The 22,993-nt window shown below is 44.4% G+C and overlaps 1 protein-coding gene and 1 pseudogene across 5 annotated transcripts in view; both read right to left on the reverse strand.

Moving 5' to 3' along the window:
* Window positions 1-22,545, reverse strand: part of CCDC125 (coiled-coil domain containing 125) — a 31,579-nt gene extending 9,034 nt beyond the window's left edge. For 3 of the 5 annotated variants that reach the window (XR_005989399.1, XM_041766132.1, XM_041766133.1), the window contains exons 1-7: window positions 15,518-15,860; window positions 12,989-13,035; window positions 11,320-11,406; window positions 9,416-9,493; window positions 8,652-8,737; window positions 2,353-2,435; window positions 298-413 (exon numbers count right to left, since the gene is read on the reverse strand). Coding sequence is in view for 4 of the 5 variants with exons in the window: in XM_041766132.1 (XP_041622066.1) it covers window positions 298-413; window positions 2,353-2,435; window positions 8,652-8,737; window positions 9,416-9,493; window positions 11,320-11,406; window positions 12,989-13,035; window positions 15,518-15,821 (801 nt within the window). In the remaining variant the exon portion in view is untranslated. Of the gene's footprint in view, window positions 1-297; window positions 414-2,352; window positions 2,436-8,651; window positions 8,738-9,415; window positions 9,494-11,319; window positions 11,407-12,988; window positions 13,036-15,517; window positions 15,861-22,393; window positions 22,484-22,514 lie in introns of those variants that run through there. The other 2 variants (XM_041766130.1, XM_041766131.1) reach the window with 2 other exon arrangements.
* Window positions 7,433-7,564, reverse strand: LOC121498407 (annotated as a pseudogene).
* Window positions 22,546-22,993: the final 448 nt, after the last annotated feature.

Consider the following 22,993-nt stretch of genomic DNA (forward strand, 5'->3'; position numbering starts at 1 on the left):
GTAAAAAAATACCTGTGATCATGTAATGTGAGACACGGCTACCACAGCTTCTGCTAAAACTATGAAAATAAGTAAGAGGGGCAGGAGGTGGTCCACACATCCTGTGTCCCAGAATATAATGCATGCACAGGTATGGTGCCAGTAAGGCTGAAGAACGGCCCTGGGGAAACATGGGCCTCTTACCCTTAGTCTCAAATTGCTAAGTATAATGCTATTCTAGAACATGTAGCAGATGGTGATGGGGAAAAGGAAAGTAGAAAATTTCCCTCTTTTCAAGTTTCATACAGGCTTACCTACCTCAAGACTTGAAACCTCGGTAAAACCACTTTTATCATGGCATATGTTTTCCTGAGCCACCACCTGCTTTTTGACCTCAAGCATGGCAAGGGCCTCCAAATACTGTTGATTTAAAACTAGGAAAGGCCAAAGAGAGCGTTAGTTATGAAATTACAGCAACAACATACACTCACTTCTAAGCAGTGCGTATACACAGACATTGACTATTAAGACGGGCCCCATCAAAAAAATCTGATGGAGGGCAGCCCGGGTGGCTCAGCGGTTTAGTGCCACCTTTGGCCTAGGGTGTGATCCTGGAGACCCGGGATCGAGTCCCATGTTGGGCTCCCTGCGTGGAGCCTGCTTCTCCCTCTGCCTGTGTCTCTCATGAATAAATAAATAAAATCTTAAAAAAAAAAAAAATCTGATGGAATAGTGGGTATCAAGGGAGATAACGTACATGAAACACTGGATTAAACATTACTATTTTTAACATTGAAGTATCTTAATTTTTGCAACTAAAGTCTGGTCTTCGTTTGCGCAAAGAAAATTTGTAAGATTTTCAAAGAGAAGAAAAAAATGCAAATTATTTGCCCTTGCTGGATAGGAAGACAACCAGATGCCGAGATCCCATACATCAACATCAGATGTACCAGTTACATAATTTTAGCTGACTTCACAAGAGGCTCTCAACCAAACATTTAGAACAAGAAGGGTACTGCTGTCTACTGAGCAGAAAATAACTTTACCCCCTCTTACTGCAGGATGAGTTGGTAGAGGGGGAGGGGATGTGGTCATGGGCACCTTCTGTCCTGAGCTCACCCAACACAGGAGAAGCCCCCCCATCTGCTCAGTCACTGCTGTTGAGAAGCATCATCTTCTGTGCGCAGTTCTCACCCATGGGCTCTACCATAGTTCACTTACTGAACTACAGAAAGTGCCCATGACCTGATTTAGAACCTTGTCCCCTTCAAGCCACTACTTTAAAAGTTTCTGCTAAGAAAAGCAAGAATCAACATTTAAAATTTTATAAAAGGAAAAAAATAAAAATAATATTTTATAAAAGGGATCCCTGGGGGGCTCAGCAGTTTGGCGCCACCTTCAGCCCAGGGCGTGATCCTGGAGACCCGGGATCGAGTCCCACATCGGGCTCCGTACGTGGAGCCTGCTTCTCCCTCTGCCTGTGTCTCTGCCTCTCTGTGTGTCTCTCATGAATAAATAAGATCTTTAAAAAAATAAAATTTTATAAAAAGTTGATGCCATCTTAATATTAAAATACCTTAACTTTTGACATATGGTGCCTCATAACAAGGGATGTATATATATATATACACACATATGTAAAAAATTTCAAGTTTTCAGAGAAGTCATCTTAAAAATTTCTTAGTAATAAAGTCACAAGACATTTTTGAAAATACTGAATAATTATACAATTACATACTTTTTCTGCTAGTGTTCCAATAAAACATACACCTACTCAGATTCCTCAAACATCAGGTGCTCTACCGTTTTACGAGTATAAAAACTAAAGGGTAAAGGGAAGATGGGGGGAAATAATGGATACAGGGTTTTGTTTTGGAGTGACGGAAATCTTTTTGGAACTACACGGTTGCAAACATTGTGAATGTTATGAATTACTTTTGAATGGTTTTGTTATTTGAATTTCACCTAAAAAATTTTCTTTTAATTACAAAAACCCCAAATGATGCATTTCTTCTATTATCCTTACAGTCTATTACTTCAAAATAAGAGCACCTTGTCTATCAATATGTATGTTCTTAACAAGGGGCACTCTATTTAAAACTGATCTTTTATTTTTTATTTTTTAAAGATTTTATTTATTCATGAGAGACACACGAGAGAGAGAGAGAGAGAGAGAGAGAGAGAGGCAGAGACACAGGCAGAGGGAGAAGCAAGCTCCATGCAGGGAGCCTGATGTGGGACTTTATCCCGGGTCTTCGGGATCACACCCTGGGCTGCAGGCGGCGCCAAACTGCTGCGCCACCGGGGCTGCCCTAAAATTGATCTTTTAACATACTATTTTAAACAATCATCAAAGTATCACTCTCCACTTACGTGCATTTTCTGACTTGAGCATTTTAATTTCTTCTGTTTTCATGTTCAAAGCTTCTTGGAGGACTGCATTTTCACAGTTTAGCCTGGAAAACAGTACCCTCCAAATAACTAAAACATTAACATTTCATGGTTGAATGGCAATATTTTTATCCTATAATTAAAACACAAAAACCCAAATAAAATTTTTCCTACTTCAAAACAGTGCAGAACTTACGTGAGTCACAAAACAAAAACAATTTAAAGGAGTGTGGTAAGATTTTGAACACACTTTTAATTCTCCTATATATTTAGCTGAGAAAGAATCAGAGGTATCTCAAATTAAAAAAAATAATAAAAACAGGAGGGGGCAGGTCCCTAGCTGGCTCAGTTGGTAGAGCATAGGACTCTTGATCTCAGGGTTCCTGAGTTAAAGCTCCACAATGAGTGTGGAGCCTACTTAAAATAAAAATTAATAGGGGAGCCTGGGTGGCTCAGCAGGTTAAGCATCTGTGTGACTCCTGATTTTTAGCTCAGGTCATGATCTCAGGGTTGTGAGATCAAGCTCCATGTCAGGGTCCATGCTGGGCATGGAGCCTGCTTAAGATTATCTCTCTCCCTCTCCCCCTTAATTAATTAAAAATAATCAGGGGCACCTGGGTGGTTCAGTTAAGCATCTGACTTGAGGTCATGATCTCAGGGTCGTGAGATAGAGCTCTGCGTCAGGCTCTGTGCCTAATGCGGAGTCAGCTTGGAATACTTCCTCACCCTCTGCCCTTTTCCTCTGCTCGTTCTCTCTCTCAAATAAATCTTAAAAAAAAAAAGTTACTAAGAAAATAGATCTTAAAAGTTCTCATCACAAGAACTTTTTGTTCGCTATGTGTAGTGACAAATGTTATCTAGACTGATCATTTTGCAATATAAACAAATACTGAATTCATTATGTTGTATACCTGATACAAATATACCTCAATTATATCTCAGTTTTAAAATCAAGAAAAAAAAACAAGAAAGGAAAAGATATGTGGGGGAAAATATACTGAATAAAAATTGGGGGGGCAACTGGGTGGTTCAGTCGGTTAAGTGGCCAATTCTTGATGTTGGCTCAGGTCACGATCTTAGGGTCTCAGGATCCTGACATAGAGCCCGGTATCTGGCTTCCTGCTGAGCAGAGTTTGCTTGAGATTCTCTCTCCCTCTGCCCCCCCATCCCAATAAATAAAATCTTTAAAAAAAAAAAAAATTGGGAGTTACTTACAAGAGTTCTAAATTGCCCAGTATTAGAGGCTTAATGTTTTTGTAATTGAAAACAACAGTCAGATTGGTCATTTTAAAACTTGATAGGTAAAAGTATCAGGATACTTTGTAGTGATGTTTGTGGGGCATGTTATATGTGCTGCTCATAACTAGCCTTAGATCTTTTTTTTTTTTAATAACAATGGGATTTTGCTCACTAACTGCACTTTATTTTTTTTAAGCCTTATTTTTTTTTTAATTTTTATTTATTTATTTATGATAGTCACACACACAGAGAGAGAGAGAGGCAGAGACACAGGCAGAGGGAGAAGCAGGCTCCACGTACCGGGAGCCCGACATGGGATTCAATCCTGGGTCTCCAGGATCGCGCCCTGGGCCAAAGGCAGGCACTAAACCGCTGCGCCACCCAGGGATCCCGCCTTAGATCTTTAAAACAGTGGTTGATCATGAAATTAAAGCTTTTCAATTAAAAGTGAAATGTAGATCTAAGGCATTCATTTTCCATGAATTACTTAACCAATTGATAAAATGTGAAATAGGTTTCTCAAGCAAGGTCTGCAGCACCTTTGTTAGTACAAATTCTAAAACTCTGAAAATTAAAGACCGAGTGTCTTTAATTTTCAAACTGAATTCTAGTAGTTGTAAGGCTATGAGAAAATTCTTCAGATGCTCACAAACATTTTATTAGATCCTCTTTAGCTATCTTATATATTATAGTTTTTAAATACCCACTTAGTCAAAAGTAAATAAATAGATAAAATTTAAAAAAAATCCTACTCAATCAATTGCATTAATTTTTCTGTCTGGTTCACTGTCTTCTTGTGCAGACTTCATCATAAAGTATCTGTTGTCCTCTCTGCTTATTGGAGAATATACTAGAAGACAATTACTGACAAGTACAAATATGTGTGTCTGAATCAAGATTTTTCTGGGTTCTGTGCAGCCAAAACAAAATACGAAAACCAAGACAAAACTAGCAAATTGACAAAAATTAATATTTATGATGCATTCTCTTGATGAGGCGCTTTTCATAGATTGCTGGTAGGCAAGTGGAGTGGTACAAGCCTCATAGAGCATGTGATAACATCTCATAAATATACATATGAATTTACGTTTTGACCCAGCAATTCTGCTTCTAAGAATTTACCCTAAAAGTATGTCTCACAAAAGTATATATGTCAAGGCTGTTTATTGGAGCACTGTTTATAATTGCAAAATACTGGAAACAATCTAAGTGCCTATACATTGGAGAATGGTTGAGTACACATGGCCCACCCACACAGTGGGGTGGTTTCCAGGATAAACTCTACTGTTAAGTAGAAAACACAGTGCAAAAGAGTATCTACAGCCAACCAACCATTCTTTGGTGTAAGAAAGACGTTGTTAGAGAACAGACACATACACACATATCTACAGATGGTGAGAAAAGGAAGGATGGCAGGACATCGGGAATGCGGGGAGTAGGCATGCAGGGAGAAGGACATTCCTGAGTATACCTCTCAGAATACTTCTGACTTTTGGAAGCATGTCAGTGATTTACAAAGTCAAAAATAAAAAATATGAGTAAGTAAATCAACAAGAATGGCGGAGAAAGGGCAGTCCCGGTGGCGCAGCGGTTTGGCGCCGCCTGCAGCCTGGAGTGTGATCCTGGAGACCGGGGATCGAGTCCCACATCGGGCTCCCTGCATGGAGCCTGCTTCTCCCTCTGCCTCTCTCTCTCTCTCTCTCTCTCTCTGTCTCTATGAATAAATAAATAAAATATTTTTTTAAAAAAAGAATGGTGGACAAAAGCCCAGAACACAGATAGAAACAAATAAATTTAAATGAACAGTGTAACCATACTGAAGAGAAAAAAGAAATTAAATTAATTTTAATTTTTAATTTTTTTAAAGAGTTATTTATTTGAGAGAGAAAGTGCAAGCAAGTGGGGGTGGGAGGGTAGGGGCAGATTCAGACGGGGAGAGAAGCTCAAGCCAATGACTCCTTGCAGAGTGCAGAGCCTGACGTAGGGCTCGATCTCGCAACTCTTGAGATCATGACCGGAGCCAAAAACCAAGAGTCAGACCATCAACCAACAGTGCCTCCCATGTGCCCCCCACTTTTTTTTTTTAAGGGAGAAAGAGTCTTAAGCAGACTCCACATTGAGCATGGAGCTAGACACAGGGCTCGATCTCATGACCCTGAGATCGTGACCTGAGCCAAAACCAAGAGTCAGACTGTAACCCACTGCACCCTACCCAAGTGTCCCCCAAATTGGAAATTTTAAGCAACAAGAGAAATTATGATAGTAATGGCTTTTAACCAGCTGAATAATGCAAGAATTCATGAATCCATTTTGGTATAAATAAATGGGAGGAAAAAAAAGCCCTTTCTTGGAGTAAAATGCCAGCAAGTAAATGCAGAAGGACTAACAGAATTAGCAAATTACCTTTTGGTAACTATCATAGTAATGACTGCTTCAGGCAGAAAAATCTGTGGATATAAAGACTAGTGGATGAAAATCTGATAAATCACAATCTCAGAGCATCTCCCCACAGATGCTGATTAATCACAAAGGGAATAAATAGTGACTTTATAGTGGAGAGTGAGGGTACACACCACACCTTAACCAAGTAGTCAAGATTCACAGGCTAGGAATGGGATAGATCAGCTTCACCGGCCTTCTGAGAACACAACATTGCTTCACTGGTAATACTGCCCAAAATGCATGACCTGAATTAAATTCAGAAACATCAGAAATCTCCAATGTGGGATATGTAACCAGCCTGTCCTCAAGTAATGGCGAGGACAAAGAAACACCGAATAACTACTTCAGATTTTTTTCTCCTGCCCCTCACTGTGGCCTCCCTCCCTCCTAATTGTTTCAGATTAAAGGGGACTCAAGTATAGATGGGACAACCAAACGCAGTGCTTGGTTCTGGACTGCCTCCCAGAACACAGGAATGTTTTTTTTCTCTTTTGCTACAGGGGTATTTTTTTTTTAAGATTTTATTTATTTATAATAAATCTTTTTTTTTTTATTTTTTTATTTATAATAAATCTTAATGCCGAGAGACACAGAGAGAAACAGAGACACAGGCAGAGGGAGAAGCAGGCTCTATTCAGGGAGCCTGACATGGGACTCGATCCAGGGTCTCCAGGATCACGCCCTGGGCTCAAGATGGCACTAAACCGCTGAGCCACCCGGGCTGCCCAGCTACAGGGGTATTTTTTTTTTAATTTTTTTTTTTAATTTATTTATGATAGTCAGAGAGAGAGAGAGGCAGAGACACAGGCAGAGGGAGAAGCAGGCTCCATGCACCGGGAGCCCGATGTGGGATTCAATCCCGGGTCTCCAGGATCGTGCCCTGGGCCAAAGGCAGGCACCAAACCGCTGTGCCACCCAGGGATCCCTACAGGGGTATTTTAATAGGATAATTAGTGAATCTAAATAAGGGCTAGAGATTAAATAAGTATTGGATTAATATAGTATGATCATAAAAGTCCCCTTTTGTAACACAAAGTAAATAGAGTAAGGAGACCTTATATGCAACTTAGTCTTAAATGGCTCAGATATCTTTATATATTTAACTACAAAGAAAGAGGGAATGATAAATGTGGTAAAGAGTTCTACTTTGAAGAATCTTGGAGAAAGATATACAGGAAATCTTTGTACTATTCTTGCAACTTTTCTGTACGTGTTCAGTTCTCTTGTATTAAAAGATAGTAATGAGTTAAAAATTAGGTACTAAAGTTATTTATAATAACCCCCAGTTATCAAATTAATTTCTCAATTTATAATGTGTATCTTATAATTTAAAAATACCTAATAAATCCACACTAATAAAAACTGCCAAAAAAAAAAAAAAAAAAACTGCCCAAAAAATTTGGTTTGTAAAATGCCAGCACTACAGTAACTTGGAAAACATGGCTCTTAGACTGCTTCTTACTGAGAAGAACAGATACTACACTTTATCTTAGCCAAAAGGCCGAGAAGCTATTATAATGCTTTTTATTTTTTTTTTTTTTATTTTTTTACAATGCTTTTTAAAATAAAGTTTATAAGGGGGGACGCCTGGTGCCTAGTCTGTTAAGCACCTGCCTTGGGTTCAGGTGCTGCATCAGGCTCTCTGCTCGGCGGGGAGCCTGCTTCTCCCTCTGCCTGCTGCTCTACCTACTTGTACACACACATGCTCTCTCTCTCTCCCTAATACATAAAACCTTTAAAAAATATATAATATACACAATAAATGCATAATTTATAGAGGTGCCTGGCTGGCTCAGTTGGTATGCACACAACTCTTGATTTCGGGGTTGTCAGTGCAAGCCTCATGGTGAGCATAAAGCCTACTTAAAAAATATATAGTTTAGGGACACCTGGGTGGCTCAGCGGTTAAGTGCCTGCCTTCGGCCCAGGACGTGATTCTAGGGTCCCAGGACTGAGTCCCACATCGGGCTCCCTGCATGGAGCCTGCTTCTCCCTCTGTCTATGTCTCTGCCTCTCTTATGTGTCTCTCTCTCTGAGACACATAAAATTAAAGAGACAAAAAAAAAAAAAAAATAAAGAGACATATAAAATTAAAATATATATATATGTTTTTTTTTTTTTGTTGTTTTTTTTTTTTATGATAGAGAGAGAGAGAGAGGCAGAGACACAGGCAGAGGGAGAAGCAGGCTCCATGCACCGGGAGCCTGACGTGGGATTCGATCCCGGGTCTCCAGGATCGCGCCCTGGGCCAAAGGCAGGCGCCAAACCGCTGCGCCACCCAGGGATCCCTATATATGGTTTATACTATATTAAAAAAAATACTAACAAAAATACGAAACCGGTATGGGTGGAAAAGAAGACTTTCATAATATTCACAGCTCACAAAAGAACAGCTGAACTATATTTGAATTCTACATACTTCACGGGGGGCCTGGCTGGCTCAGTCAGAAGAGTGATTCTTGACCTCGGGGTTAAGAGTTTGAGCCCCATGAGGGGAATAGAGATTACTCAAATAAACAAATATTAAAAATAATAAAAATATAAATTATACACACTTTAAAGATTTCCAAAGAAAAACTATAGAATAAGAATATACAAACCTGTCATATTTTTGGGTCCATGATTCCTCTATACTTTTAAATCTATTCTGATCAAATTCTATTTCCCACTGCAAGGCATTTACTTCCTATAGAAAGAAAATAGCACTTTTCAAAAAAAATTACTACAAATCACTTTAGGACATTGTGAATAGCTGAAATAAATCACTTAACAGGAACAGGTTAAAGAGAAACTATTCAAAAAGAGTCTATGACATCTATAAACACCTCACAGGCCACACATACAGCAGTCAAGAAAAGCTTGCTTCCTATAAGAAACTGCTCCAAATGTTGCTGCACAGAGCCTGGATTTCTCACCGCCGCCACCTCCAACCCATTTCAGACCCACAAGCAAAACACGCCTTGGAGTTTGAGGCCAGGACACTACCATCAAGGGAAGGTACAAGAGGCAAAGGTACAAGCCCTTCCACGGGGATTCCTTACGACCATCTTCGTGATGATGCGATGGTCAGAAAGAGGCAGGCTCTGACAGGCAAGCAGAGAACAAAAAGAAGGAAAAAGAAGAAAAAGTGACGACCTGGCAAGCCTCCTACTGCCTTAGAATGAGGAAGTAAAAAATCTTAATTCTTGGCCTGTGTAACAACAGGTTTGGATCGGCTCCAAAAGGGAAGGGACTGTGTAAAACAGAAGCACAACCAACAGAGGGAATACACGAATAACATACCCTGTAGTGTGGTGACTTCTAAAGAAAATCCTATTTGAGATCTTAGTGGATCAGTTTACACTACACTAGAAGTGGCAAATACCTTCTCCAAGGATCTCTTTTGTTCCATAGTTTTTTGAAGCACCACTTGAGTGTGACTTGTGGCTTTGCCAAATATTGCCTAGGAAAAAATAAAAATCATTACCCGTATAAATTAAATTTCTCATTACTCCTTTTGCACAGTAAGGGTCACATTTTTATTTTAAGACCATAGAAAACACAGAATTTCCACAGAGACCACCTTTTATGGAAAATTTGATAGTTCCAGGGTCAGAAGATCTTGGTTTAAAAAAAAAAAAAGATCTTGGTTTGACTCTGATGAATAGAAGAATGAATGAATGAACGTTCCACACAAAGACTGGTGCATGAACAAATACAGCAGTGTTATTCATAAGAGCGAAAAAGAGGAAACAGTGTAAGTGCCCATCAAATGGTGAATGGATAAACAAGATGTGGTCTATCCATACAACGGAATATTGAACAATAAAAAAGAAGAAAACACTGACACATGCTACAGTATGCATGAGCCTCAAAAACATGTTAATTAAAGGAATCCAGATGCATATTAAAGCATTCCATTTATATGAAATAGAAAACACAAATCCGGGCAGCCTGGGTGGCTCAGCGGTTTAGTGCCACGTTCAGTCCGGGGCGTGATCCTGGAGACCCGGGATCGAGTCCCACGTCCGGCTCCCTGCTTGGAGCTGACTTCTCCCTCTGCCTGTGTCTCTGCCTCTCAATCTCTGTGTCTCTCATGAATAAATAAATAAAATCTTTAAAAAAAAAAAAAAAAAAAAAAGAAAAGAAAACACAAATCCAAAAGACAGGAAGGAGATTAGTGTTTGCCTGGGGCCGGGGATGGGAATAGGGAATGACTGCTAATAGGTTAGAGATTCCTTTGGGGAAATATTGAAAATACTCTAAAATTAGATCATGGGGATGGATCCCTGGGTGGCTCAGCGGTTTGGCGCTTGCCTTTGGCCCAGGGCCTGATCCTGGAGTCCCAGGGTCAAGTCCCACATCAGGCTCCCTGCATGGAGCCTGCTTCTCCCTCTCCCTCTGTGTCTTTCATGAATAAATAAAATCTTTTAAAAAAATAAAATAAAAATAATAAAATAAAATAAGATCATGATGATGGTTATGCAACTCCAAGTTTAGCAAAAATATACTGAAAACAATAGAAATTCATGGCATATAAATTTCATCTCAATAGAAACTTTAAAATCTACACCTCAATAAAAAACAACTACATTAAGCACTGATGCTTTTATTGTTTTTTTTTTTTGTTTTGTTTTGTTTTTTTAATTTATGATAGTCACAGAGAGAGAGAGAGAGAGAGGCAGAGACATAGGCAGAGGGAGAAGCAGGCTCCATGCACCGGGAGCCCAATGTGGGACTTGATCCCGGGTCTCCAGGATCGCACCCTGGGCCAAAGGCAGGCGCCAAACCGCTGCGCCACCCAGGGATCCCTTTATTGGTTTTTTTAAAGATTTTATTTATTGGAGGGCAGGCCGGGTGGCTCAGCAATTTAGCGCCACCTTCAGCCCAGGGTGTGATCCTGGGGACCCAGGATGGAGTCCCGCGTTGGGCTCCCTGCATGGAGCCTGCTTATCTCTTTGCCTATGTCTCTGCCTCTCTCTCTCTCTCTCTCTCCCCCCCTCTCTCTCATGAATAAATAAATAAAATCTTAAAAAAAAAAAAAAAAAAGATTTTATTTATTTGAGAACAGGAGCAAAGGGGGGTGTGGCAGAGGGAGAAGCTGACTCTGCTGAGCCGGGAGCCTGATGCAGGCCTGGATCCCAGGACCCTGGGATTGTGACCTGAGCAGAAGTAGACGCTAAGCAAACTGAACCACCCAGGTGCCCCGATGCTTTTGTTTTAAAACATAAAACCCTGTTACCTATGATTCGAATGTGTAAGTGACCAAATTTAAAAACAATTTCTTACCATGCTCTGAAGAATTTTCAGTGCTTCCTCTTTACCTTCAAGCTGTCTTTGCGATGCCTCAAGTTCAGTTTTTAAAATTTCTACCTCCTGAGGAGAGAAGTAAAAGTAGTCTACATATCTGTAAGATATGCAAGCCCAAAATGATCCGTTTGGATAGTTTACATGTAAGCTCAACGTGCACTCTGACTCTAGGCACTCTAGCCTTACAAAAGAGGCTGGAAATTACTCCCGGCTTCCTAAGCAGCCCAGGCAGGCTTTAGACTGAGACTCACTGTCCGGCACCAGTTGTGACTGAAAGCCCAGATCATTTGCTTTTGCCCTTCTAGACCACACAGCTAATAATCTGAAAATAACCTTTAGAGCACCTAAAATAAGCTCATAATCATCCACAGAGCTACAATAGCTACTATCAGTTGGATTATGTCCTCCCCACCAAGTAAAAAGAAGTCCAAATCCTGACTCCTGGATTTGCAGACAGGGTCTTTGCAGACACAGCCAGATTACGGTTGGGTCACACTGGATTAGGGCAGGCCCCAATCCAATGACCGGTGTCCTGAGACAGAAAAATTTGGTCACAGACACACAAGGCGGCCACATGACAACAGAGGCAGAGACTGGAGTGATGCACCTGTAGACCAAGGAATGCCAAGATCTGCAGGGCAAACACCAGAGGCTTTGAGCTGTCAGAGGGCACATGGCCAACTGACACCCGGATTTCAGGTTCCTGGCTTCCAGAACAGAGAAAGGATACATCTCTGTAATTTAAACTGCCTGTTTGTGGTGCTTTGCTACAGCAGCCCTAAGAAACAACTACAGTAGCTTACTGGCTTTCACCGGAAGAGTTACACATTAAGATGGGCTTCCCGTTTCCCAGAAGACAGAGACCTCTGCACACAAACTCCTAACCCGGCAAGCTGGACTGCGGGTGCCTGGGATACCTGCTGGTCTCCTAACTTCAAAGAGGTTAAATTAAGTCCGTTTATTGCAAGCCACACACCCAGGGAAGAACGATGGAAGGAAGTGTGTAACCCTTTTCTCCAGGAGCAGATTAGAGAAGTGGTAAAAGATGAGGGGCGAAAGGTAAGCTGGAGGGCGTGCTTCCCTGAATGGCTCTCTTGAGAGATGAGAAGAATGAAAAATGGAGGAGGCCAGTTGAAAGTTAAGAGCTTGATATTGTGGCTCATCGAGAAATATCTGGAAAGCCACAACTGCCTTCCAGACAATTTTAGTATTACTTAAAGTATCAGTGGGCTTTGTTCACTGGAGAATTTTTTTTTTAAAGATGTCATTTAGGGCAGCCCCAGTGGCTCAGCAGTTTAGCACTGCCTTCAGCCCAGGGTGGGATCCTGGAGAACCAGGATCAAGTCCCACGTCAGGCTCCCTGCATGGAGCCTGCTTCTCCCTCTGCCTGTGTCTGTGTCTCTGCCTCTCTCTCTCTCTCATGAATAAATAAAATCTTAAAAAAAAAAAAAAAAAGATTTTATTTATTTGAAAGAGCACAAGTGAGGGGAAGGGCAGAGGGAGAAGCAGATTCTCCACTGAGCAGGGAGCCTGATGTGGGGCTCAATCCCAGGCCCCAGATCATGACCTGAGCCGAAGTCAGATGCTTAACCAACTGAGCCACCCAGGCACCCCCACATGAAAATTTTTATTTAGCCAGGGTACTTACCTCTAAAGTATCATGAAGACGTTGCTTTAATTCAGCATTTGACAATTCTGAATTTGAATTAGGGAAAAACAAACAAAAAAAATATTTTTTTAACTAGTTGAACACAGGACATCTGTTTACAAAATATCAAATACGATTTTTTGTCAGGAGGGAAGAATTGGAATAAACCAAATACTGATAAAAAAAATAGGTTAAAACACTGCACTAATGAAAAGACACAAACTTTTGAAGAAAAATACTCTTTAAAAAAGGACGGTAATAAAACTGTTAATGAACTGGTTAATTACATGCCAAACAGTAATTAACGTTGGTGAGTGAAGTAAATTTTGGTGTTTGGCTTAAGTACGATCAATACAGTGATATGAATATCTAAGAAATAACCTGAATTTAGTTTCTTTCCAAGGAGAATGACTAGAAGTCTCCTGTAACTTCAATTATTCTCTCCTTAATGTGATCAATTGAGACATTACATTGAGCTTCCCAGGAGCTTCATTTTCATTGTGGTCTCACTGGCAACAGAAAAACATGAAAGTGATAAATTACAAGCAAGATTAAGAAGAAGTGAAAGGAAGAAAAGATTTTTTTTAGAAAGAGTATGTTGAGGGACATTAAAAAGTTTCAAAACAGTTTTTTCTTTGCTGTTCTGAACTCTCCATATGATGGTATCAAGGCAAAAACTAAATCTTGTTTTTACTCTGATGACACAAGGTTCCAGAGGGACATGTGACACTGGGTTGGCAGTGACCAGTTCCACTGTCGTAACACATGTGGTAGGTAGAATAATGGCCCTAACCATGAGCACATCTTAATCCCCAGAACCTGTGAATACATGGCAAAAGGGACTTTGTCCGTGTGATTAAGCTAAGGACTAGGGGTTTATCCTGGATTAACCAGGTGACCCCACTGTTCTAACAAGAGTCCTTCTAAATGAAAGAGGCAGGAAAGTCAGCGTCATGGTGAAACAGCATGAGAAAGACTTGACCAGCCATGGCGGGCGTCGGAGATGGAGGAGGTTGGCCACAGACAAGGAGTGCACCCAGGCTCTAGCAGAAGCTGGAAAAGGCATGGGACTCTGGAGTCTCCAAAGGAACTCCAGGGGAGTTCCTCCAGGCGCAGTAAAACGTGTAAGATAATAAGTTATCTTATTATTATTTACATTTGTGGTAATTGGGAAATTACCTATTAGCCATAAGAAACCAATAACAATATCCTTATGTAGGATGACGCTAAGTTGAGATAAAAGACCCAACAAGACAGGAACTCGTATCTCTACTGTTACATCTTGTTTATACCCCAGTGGTTTCCTCAGTTCTCATAAAGGTATCTTAGCATCATGTGCCATTTTCAACATCTTGCTTGCAAAACTGAGCCCATCCTCTATGCATGATAAGGAACTGCAAGAAAAACAAGTAAATAATCCCATCATAATTTCAAGAAGGATTTTGAAAGGTGGAGAAGAACCTCATGAACAACATGTTTTTTTTTGTGAATCTGAAAACCATGTTTCTTAAATTATTCTCATGTTGTTCTAATTTGCGCTTGTTCCCCTTTGATGGGGGAACTTTTACAACATGGATTATAAAAGATTCAGCCAGACAAGAGCTGTGCCACCAAGGAGGCATGGAGTCACCCCGGGTTCCCAACCATTTTGGAGTTGTAACATTCTCTCACAATGATTCTGAATTTTATTCTTTCCTTAATATGTAACATAATTTAAAAAAAAAAATATGTAACATAATTTTATATTTGGTTATGATAATCTTTTGAGGGCATCTGGCTGGCCCACTCAGTGGAACGTATCTCGATCTCGGGGGTTGCATTACCCCCGTTGGGTGTAGAGATTACGTTTGAACAAGATTAATCTTTAGGTGGAGGATTTCATGACATTCCTAAAAAAAAAACCCCAGAGGTACACATTTGCCTGGAGCACACCTTCCCCAGATAAGTATCAGGTTTGGACATCAGTTCATTCTGGGGCTCAGAAGCCACCTCTTTAGATAGGTACGCCTGGCCCTTGCCTGAAAGAGCATGCTCCCACCCCTCCAAATACTCTGTGTCCCAGCACTTAGGACTGCCTGCTGTTACACAGCTGTTGACTGGTAGATTAATTTTTTCTCTCCTCCACTAGAATGTCAATTTCATGACACAGAGACTCTGTGGTTCATTCATGTTCCCAGAGCCTCCAACAGCCTCTGGCATCTAACAGGTACCCAATAAATATATGAATTTAAAAAAAAAAAAAAAAGGTTGAGGCATACCGCTGAGTCATACACACACCAAGAGCAAGGTAGGTAATTGCTGGTATCACCAACATCCGTGTTAATATGGAGTAATCACTATACTTTAGCATTTGTACAACACTTGGAAATAGAAGCAAGGGCTACTTTTATGCTGTCACCAATCCCGAGAGGTGAATAGAGATGAATTTCCAAACTCCACTGCAGTCACCTTTACCTTATGCTGGAAGGGTGGAAGGACAGGGGATTCACAGGACAGGAGGGTCAAGGAGAGGGCACGAGGCATTCTTACCACTGCTACTCTGGCGTCCGTAGTGGGAAGGCCTGGATTCTTTAGGGCAAGTATCCTGCAAGCTCTTAGGCCTGGAAGACTGAAAACTGGCCCTTCTTTCTTCCCCCTTTCCTGGAAGCAGGAGAGGGCTAAAGTTCTTTCCATCAGATCTTTTTCTAGATGTCGACAACTGAGAAACTTGCGCTTGGAAAACCGCGCCAGGCCTCCTCCCGAGGCCATACCCTAAATCGCCGTCTGCCAGGTCGTCCTCAGTTTCCCAGGGCTGCACCTCTGCCTCACTCGGCGGCCTCACCAGCCTGCTCATCGGCCAGATGCCTTAGTCACATAAGGCAGAACAGGTCACCTGCGGTTCAGAAGAGCACTTGTTTAGAACCATCAGTATGACAGGCTGGCCCTGGGGAGGGCGGGGAGGGTGTGCCAACTAGGCGGGCAGGCCTGTCCGTTTCAGGGTCTCTAACAGGTAAGGGCCTTGCAGGGAGGAAGAGACCCAGCCCTCTGATTTCAGAGGCTGCAGGGCACTGCAAGGAGGCAGGGAAGGCCTTGACTGAACTGCCGCTGATCAGGGGAAAGCGGCTCAGCCTTGGCCCAGGAAAAAGGAGGGCCGTGGTCTTGATAAGCCTGGTGGCAGGAAGAAACTGAGAGCGGCCCCAGAAACCAGACATGCAGCCACTACAGAGCCCAGCCAGCCACGGTTCCCTCGTGGCCCTTGTGCAGGCTGGGGGCGTGTGACTCTCAGAGCCTCTCCTCCAGCTCTGCCCTGCTCATCCTGTTTCCGTGGCGGGGGAGGGGGGGGGGTGGCTCAGCGGTGGAGCATCCGCCTTCGGCTCAGGCCATGACCCCAGGGTCCTGGGATCGAGTCCCATGTCAGGCTCCCCACAGGGGGCCTGCTTCTCCCTCTGCCTGGGTCTCTGTGTCTCATGAATACATAAAATCTTTAAAAAACAGGGGGATCCCCGGGTGGCTCAGCAGTTTGGCGCCTGCCTTTGGCCCAGGGCGCGATCCTGGAGTTCCGGGATCGAGTCCCACGTCGGGCTCCCGACATGGAGCCTGCTTCTCCCTCCTCCTGTGTCTCTGCTTCTCTCTCTATATATATATATATATGTCTATCATAAATAAAATAATAAATAAATAAATAAATCTAAAAAAAAATCTTTAAAAAACAAACCCTTCCATAGTTTTCTAAATCAGACCACTTAAAGGGGGAAAGGTAGTGGGAAAGTGGGAGCTGAGTAAAATAGGAGTGGGTTCTGACCGGCCTATGATGCCTCCCCAAAGGTAGGGCAACCTGAAACTTCTCCCATGCTGGCACCCAGGCCTGTCCAGTGGGCCAGCGTAGAAAGTCGGCTCTGTAAGAATAGAGAATTTTGTCTGTTTGCATCATCACTGCATTCCCAGTGCCGAAAACAGGATCTAAGACATCACTGGTGCTCAGTTAATACTTCATAAATAAGTGAATGAAGGAAGGAATAAACAAATTGAAATCCTCGCCTACGGGGCAGAAAAACAGTCACCCCAGCAAGACTCCACTCTGAACACTGTGCGGCTAACTGCCTCCTCTCTTCCCAGAGGAAAATATTCCAGATCAAAATGCCATACAAGGGATCCCTGGGTGGCACAGCGGTTTAGCACCTGCCTTTGGCCCAGAGCGCGATCCTGGAGACCCGGGATCAAGTCCCATGTCAGGCTCCCGGTGCATGGAGCCTGCTTCTCCCTCTGCCTATGTCTCTGCCTCTCTCTCTGTGTGACTATCATAAAAAAAAAAAAAAAAAAAAAAAAATGCCATACAGTACGCTGAGCCCTCCCTGTGTGCAGATCCCCGGCCCCTGCGGGCACCTGCCTGGTAGCTGGAGAGCATCTTAATGCTCAGCCTTGTTCCTCTCGTACCGACTATAGTTGAGAAGGACTTTCACCACCAGCCCTTTCAAAATAGCTGTTTTGATGTAGTTGTTTAGAAACATCTCATCCTTTTCTCAAGACTCAGTAAAAAAAAAAAAAAAAAAAATCTCTTCTAAATACCCTGCTGTTTAAATAATTGTTCACCAGGACTTTCAAAAATAATTAAGTCTTAGTCTTGCATTTTTTAGTGAGATGTTTCTTTTAATCTTCCACTATTATAACCACACAAAGATGCCAGATAAATTTGATCATATTTGAAGGGATTTCTGTTGTTTTTAGGGTTAAAGTACCATATATTTCTATTTTTTTTTTTTTAAGATTTTATTTACTTGAGAGAGAGAGAGACAGCATGTGCAGGGGGAGGCTCAGAGGGAGAAGCAGGAGCCCCACTGAGCAAGGAGCCTGACGTGGGGCTCCATCCCAGGACCCCGGGATCATGACCTGAGCCGAAGGCAGATGCCTAACCAGCTGAGCCATCAGGCACCTCAGTACCATATATTTTCAATATTTGAAAGCAAAGACCCTTAAAGATTTGAAAAGATAACATCATAAAAGAAGGTACACCGATGGAAAGATGGTCAGTGTCATTAGCTGTCAGGGAATTGTACATTTAAACTACAGTGAGATTCTGATGCATACCACTGTCAACTCTAAGTGCTGCTGCGGATGTGGGCACACACAACTGGCAGAGGTGTAAGACGGTATGGCTACTGTGGGAAAGTGTGACAGTTTCTTTGAAACAGGTGATCCAGCAATTGCAGTTCTGATATTTACCCAACAGAAATGGAAACATGTTCACACAAGGATGTATGCACAACTGGTCACAGCATTCCTCAAATTGGAAACAAACCTGAATGTCCATCAACAGAAAAACTGTATGGTGAGTCCATACAACAGAATATCTTCAGCAATAAATAACGAATGCCTAATGTATGTAACAATGTAAATGAATCTTAGAGCCATTATACAAACAGAGGAAGCACATGCCATGCAAAATCCTGGCCAAACTAATATACCTAACAGACAACAGATCCTGGTTGCCTAGGGTGGGTGACAGGCTGACCTCAGGGAGCATGAGCAAACTCTCCGGGGATGATAGAAAAGTCTTCTATCTTGACTGCATGAGATGGTTTGTCAAAACTCATCATCCTCACAATGGTACATTTACTGTATGTAAATTATATCTCAATAATATGAAAAAAAAATTTTAACAAATAAGGGACCTTTATCTGGATTAGGGGACAAGAAGAGAAATGTGTTAATCAGTTATAAGAATATAACTCCTAAATAGGAAAATTATTGGGATCCCTGGGTGGCTTAGCGGTTTAGTGCCCCCTTTGGCCCAGGGCATGATCCTGGAGTCCAGGGATCAAGTCCCACATCGGGCTCCCTGCGTGGAGCCTGCTTCTTCCTCTGCCTATGTCTCTGCCTCTCTCTCTCTCTCTTTCTGTGACTCTCATGAATAAATAAAATCTTTAAAAAAATTATTAAACTAGATGCTTTATTTTTTTAATATATTTTCCTTTTTTAAAAATTTTTATTTATTTATGATAGTCACAGAGAGAAAGAGAAAGAGGCAGAGACATAGGCAGAGGGAGAAGCAGGCTCCATGCACCAGGAGCCCGACATGGGATTCGATCCCGGGTCTCCAGGATCGCACCCTGGGCCAAAGGCAGGCACTAAACCACTGTGCCACCCAGGGATCCCCAAAACTAGATGCTTTAAATCAGCACCGGTTCTTTTCCAATGATGTAATAATAGCACGTGTTGCTTATTTTCTGTGTGCTAGGCACTATTTAAGTGTTTTATTTAGATCACCCTATTTAATCTTGACTTTGCAAGATAATACTGTTACTGTTCGGGGCAGCCCCGGTGGCGCAGCGGTTTAGTGCCGCCTGCAGCCTGGGGTGTGATCCTGGAGACCTGGGATCGAGTCCCACATCGGGCTTACCGCATGGAGCCTACTTCTTCCTCTGCCTGTGTCTCTGCCTCTCTCTCTTTGAATAAATAAATCTTTAAAAAAAAATCCTGTTACTGTTCAAGTCTAGACAATTACACTTAAGCACAGAGAAGTTAAGTAATATAGCTAACAAGAGAGAGAACCAGATTCTGAATCCTGATCCCTAATGTCAGAGACTGTGACATTCTTAGCTGTCATTTGAGGAATGTGAGCTTAATATCAGAATAAGCCACATTCCTATTACTTATGATATCATACAGAACTGAAAATCATTTTTTTCCCCAAATTTTTTACAAAACCATCTTGGCTCCTTCACAAGTTCATTTCCAAAATAAGTCAGTCTATTTTTATTTGTCAAGATAGACAGGAAATTATTTCCTGACTCAAAGGATAATCCCTAAGCAGCTGTGCTCTACCTCTGGCAGATTCCTGCTCATCAGTGCACTCACACGCCAGTTAAGGAGGTGCAAGCAGGGCTAGGCAGCCGGCAGTGGAGAAAATGGAATTGGTCAACTCAAAGGGAAAAAGCAAGAGGAAAGAGTAAGCAATCGCAGGATGAGCTAAGAACCTTTCGTGATGTGTCACATAAATTCAGGTATCTGGGTTCACGTGGCACACAGTGAACCTCCCATGACCCCAGTACTCTGCCGCTTTGAAAACTGTGACTTTGGAAACACTGGCTGTGTACTCTTCCCACGTTTTACGTGCTAATATTCATATGTAATACAGTCAGACGGACTGACTTTTAGAACACATGCCTTCTAAGAAAGGGAAAACGTCTGAAATTACTGCTGTTCCATTCCGTCCGTTTTAAACGTACTGAACGTTGACCACCAGGGGGGCAGCAGGATGTGTGACAGAGAAGGTCTGAGTTCAAATTTCACTCCACCACCCACTGCTCTGATCTTAGGCAGGTCCCTTAACTTCTTGGAGCATGTTTTCCAATCCCCAAAATGACTTTAAGCATTACTACTTTATAGGGTTATTCTGGGTGCCATCGATTTATTTGAAGCTAATGTTCAGTGAATCAGAGTATCAGTTTGTTAAAGGGGAGGCTTGGATAGGATGATGCTTTGGTGCTCCGGGGCTCCAAGATTCTAGATGGATACCGGCATTTCCCAGTGTGCCCCAGAACACTAGTTCGCACTGTTAGCTGTTGCCAGGAATGAGAGCGCCTGTCAGTTTTACTCTCCGTGCTGGACGAGCTATCCACGACTTCCCCAAGTCACGCGGGCAGGTGGTCACCTGGGAAAGGCTAGAGGAGGAACGGCCTGCAGCCAGCCGTCCTACTTCTGCGCCGCACAGCTCTCTGAGAAGTGACGGAGTCCAAGGCCCAGTCTGGCTCCTCAGCCCGTCCACCCCGCAGGACTGACCGACGGCCTCACGCCTGCCTGTCAGGCTCCTCCTCCTCCCTGCCTGCTGGCCATGCTTGGCTACCACTGTCAACACAACTGCATTCACGCTTCCAGCTGGATATCCTACCAGCAACTCAAACACGGACTTCAAAACAAACGCACTAAAAAAAAAAAAAAAAGAAGAAGAACGCACTGCCCACCACCCCCCATCCCGAGTCCTCCGTCTCTGCAGGTGCCCGACCAGGCCAGAACGTTGGGATTTCCCTTTTCCTTGATCCCTTCAGCTGCCCTGCTCCAGGCCCACAGAATATCTCCAAACCAGATCCTTCTTTGGATATGAACTTTGCAGTCCCCGCTGAGATTCTTGTCTCTCCTGGATCTAGCCTGCTGCCCCAGGCACAGGTCCAGTGGTGCCCCCTCTCTCACCCTAAGACACCCCGTGGATCCCACGGCATAAAAGTGTCACCCTGAGACTCCAGTTCTGACTTCCCATTTCAGCTGTCACTGCTTCCTGCACAGGCCCTGTGCTGCCTTGAGGACAGCACCTGCACCCAGGCCTCGCCAGGGCAGCCCCGCTCACGCTTGCGCTGCTGCCCTTCACCCTGGGAATGCTCTGTCCTCAAGTCCCCCTCAGCTCGTGACAGCCACTCCCTACAGCAGCTCTCCTGACACCCCTGGGCCAGACGTGGCTTCTCCTACCCCTGCAGTATCCCTTTTTATTTAATTTTATTTTTAAGATTTAGAGAGAACGTGCAAGTGGGAGGAGGAGCAGAGGGAGAGAATGTTCGGGGAGACTCGGGGCTCATCTCCCGGTCCATGAGTTCATGATCTGAACAGAAACCAAGAGTCAGGCACTTGGCCACCCAGGCGCCCCATTTAAAAAAAATTTTTTTAATTGTTATTTAGGTCAACTCTACCCCCAACATAGGTCTCGAACTCACGACCCCAGGATCAACAGTTGCATGCTCTTCTAAGAGACAGCCAGTCAGGCAACCCTGTACCTTTCCATTTTCTTATAGATTGTATTTACTCCTGAGACACAGAGCGGCCGAGGCCCAGGCAGAGGGAGCAAGAGACGCCCGCGGGGACCCGAGGCGGGACTCGATCCCGGGCCCCCAGGTCACGCCCTGGGCGAGGCAGACGCCCAACCGCGGAGCCACCCGGCTCCCTGCACCTTTCTAACAGTCCTGCCTGGTATTTTTACTGCACTGGCCCTTCTGCAAGGAGTATCCTGGTCTCACCCGCCCAGAGACAGGCGACGGGCGGAGCGGACAGGAAGCCGGCTCCTGCCCAGGGCGCTGGCGCTGGGAGCGTCCACACCCACCGGTGCTCACACGCCCGTTCCTGTCGGGCTCGGCAGGGGCGGCCCCTCGAACCCCCGCTGCCCGGCGAGGACCCGCCGCACCACCCGGCCCGGCCTTTGTTTTTCAACTTTTTGAGAACCATGGCCGTAGCTGGCCGTGGAGCTGCAGAGACGGCGCCGGCGCGCCCGCGCTGACAGGAGGGCCCGCTGACCCCAGCCACCCGCACGGCCGCCACGGGCGTTAGCCGGGCTGCCCTGCGGCCCTCGGGGCGCGAAGGCTCCGCACTAACAGGAGGCGGCGGCACGGCGGGAACAGCACCGCTCCCCCCCACTCCTGCCTTCCATTCCTCACAGCGCCTCACCTGGGGAAGGCGGCCCGAGCACCAGGACTCCGCTCGGGCCCGCGCCCCCAGAGCGCCCGCCGCGGGGACCAGGTACCCCGCGCCGCCCGCTCGCCCCGAGCCCCCGGCGCGCCCCGCTTACCTGGCGTCCAGCCGCTCGCCCCGCGCCCCGCCCTCCTCCAGCCACGTGACGCTCGCCCCGCCCATCCAGCCACGAGACCGCACCCACCCCCCCCGCGCCTCAAGTCACGTGACCGTGGACAACCCACCCTCCAGCCGCTTGCCCCGCCCCCTCTGGCCACGTGACCGCGCGCCGCCCGGATGGGAAGGAAGGGTGGGGCCGCCTGGGACGCCGCCGCCCGCCCGGCCCGGGGTTCGCCCACCACGAGGGGCCGAGTTAGGGACGGGCACGCGGCTTAGAGAGCGAGCGAGAGCCTGTGTGCCTCGACAAGGTAAAATGAGGCGGTTTAAACCAGAAGCGTCTAGGGGGCCCGTAGGAGGAAGCCGCAGGCGAGCGGAGGGTGAGCGGCGCCCGTGGCCCGGGAGCGCGGGCTTGCTTCCCGCCGCGGGGCGTGAGGGGTGCGAGGGGGGCGGGGGGCGGGCCCTCGGGAGCTGCCCCCG

This window comes from Vulpes lagopus, chromosome 8, assembly GCF_018345385.1.
Source record: "Vulpes lagopus strain Blue_001 chromosome 8, ASM1834538v1, whole genome shotgun sequence".
Lineage (NCBI taxonomy): Eukaryota > Metazoa > Chordata > Mammalia > Carnivora > Canidae > Vulpes > Vulpes lagopus.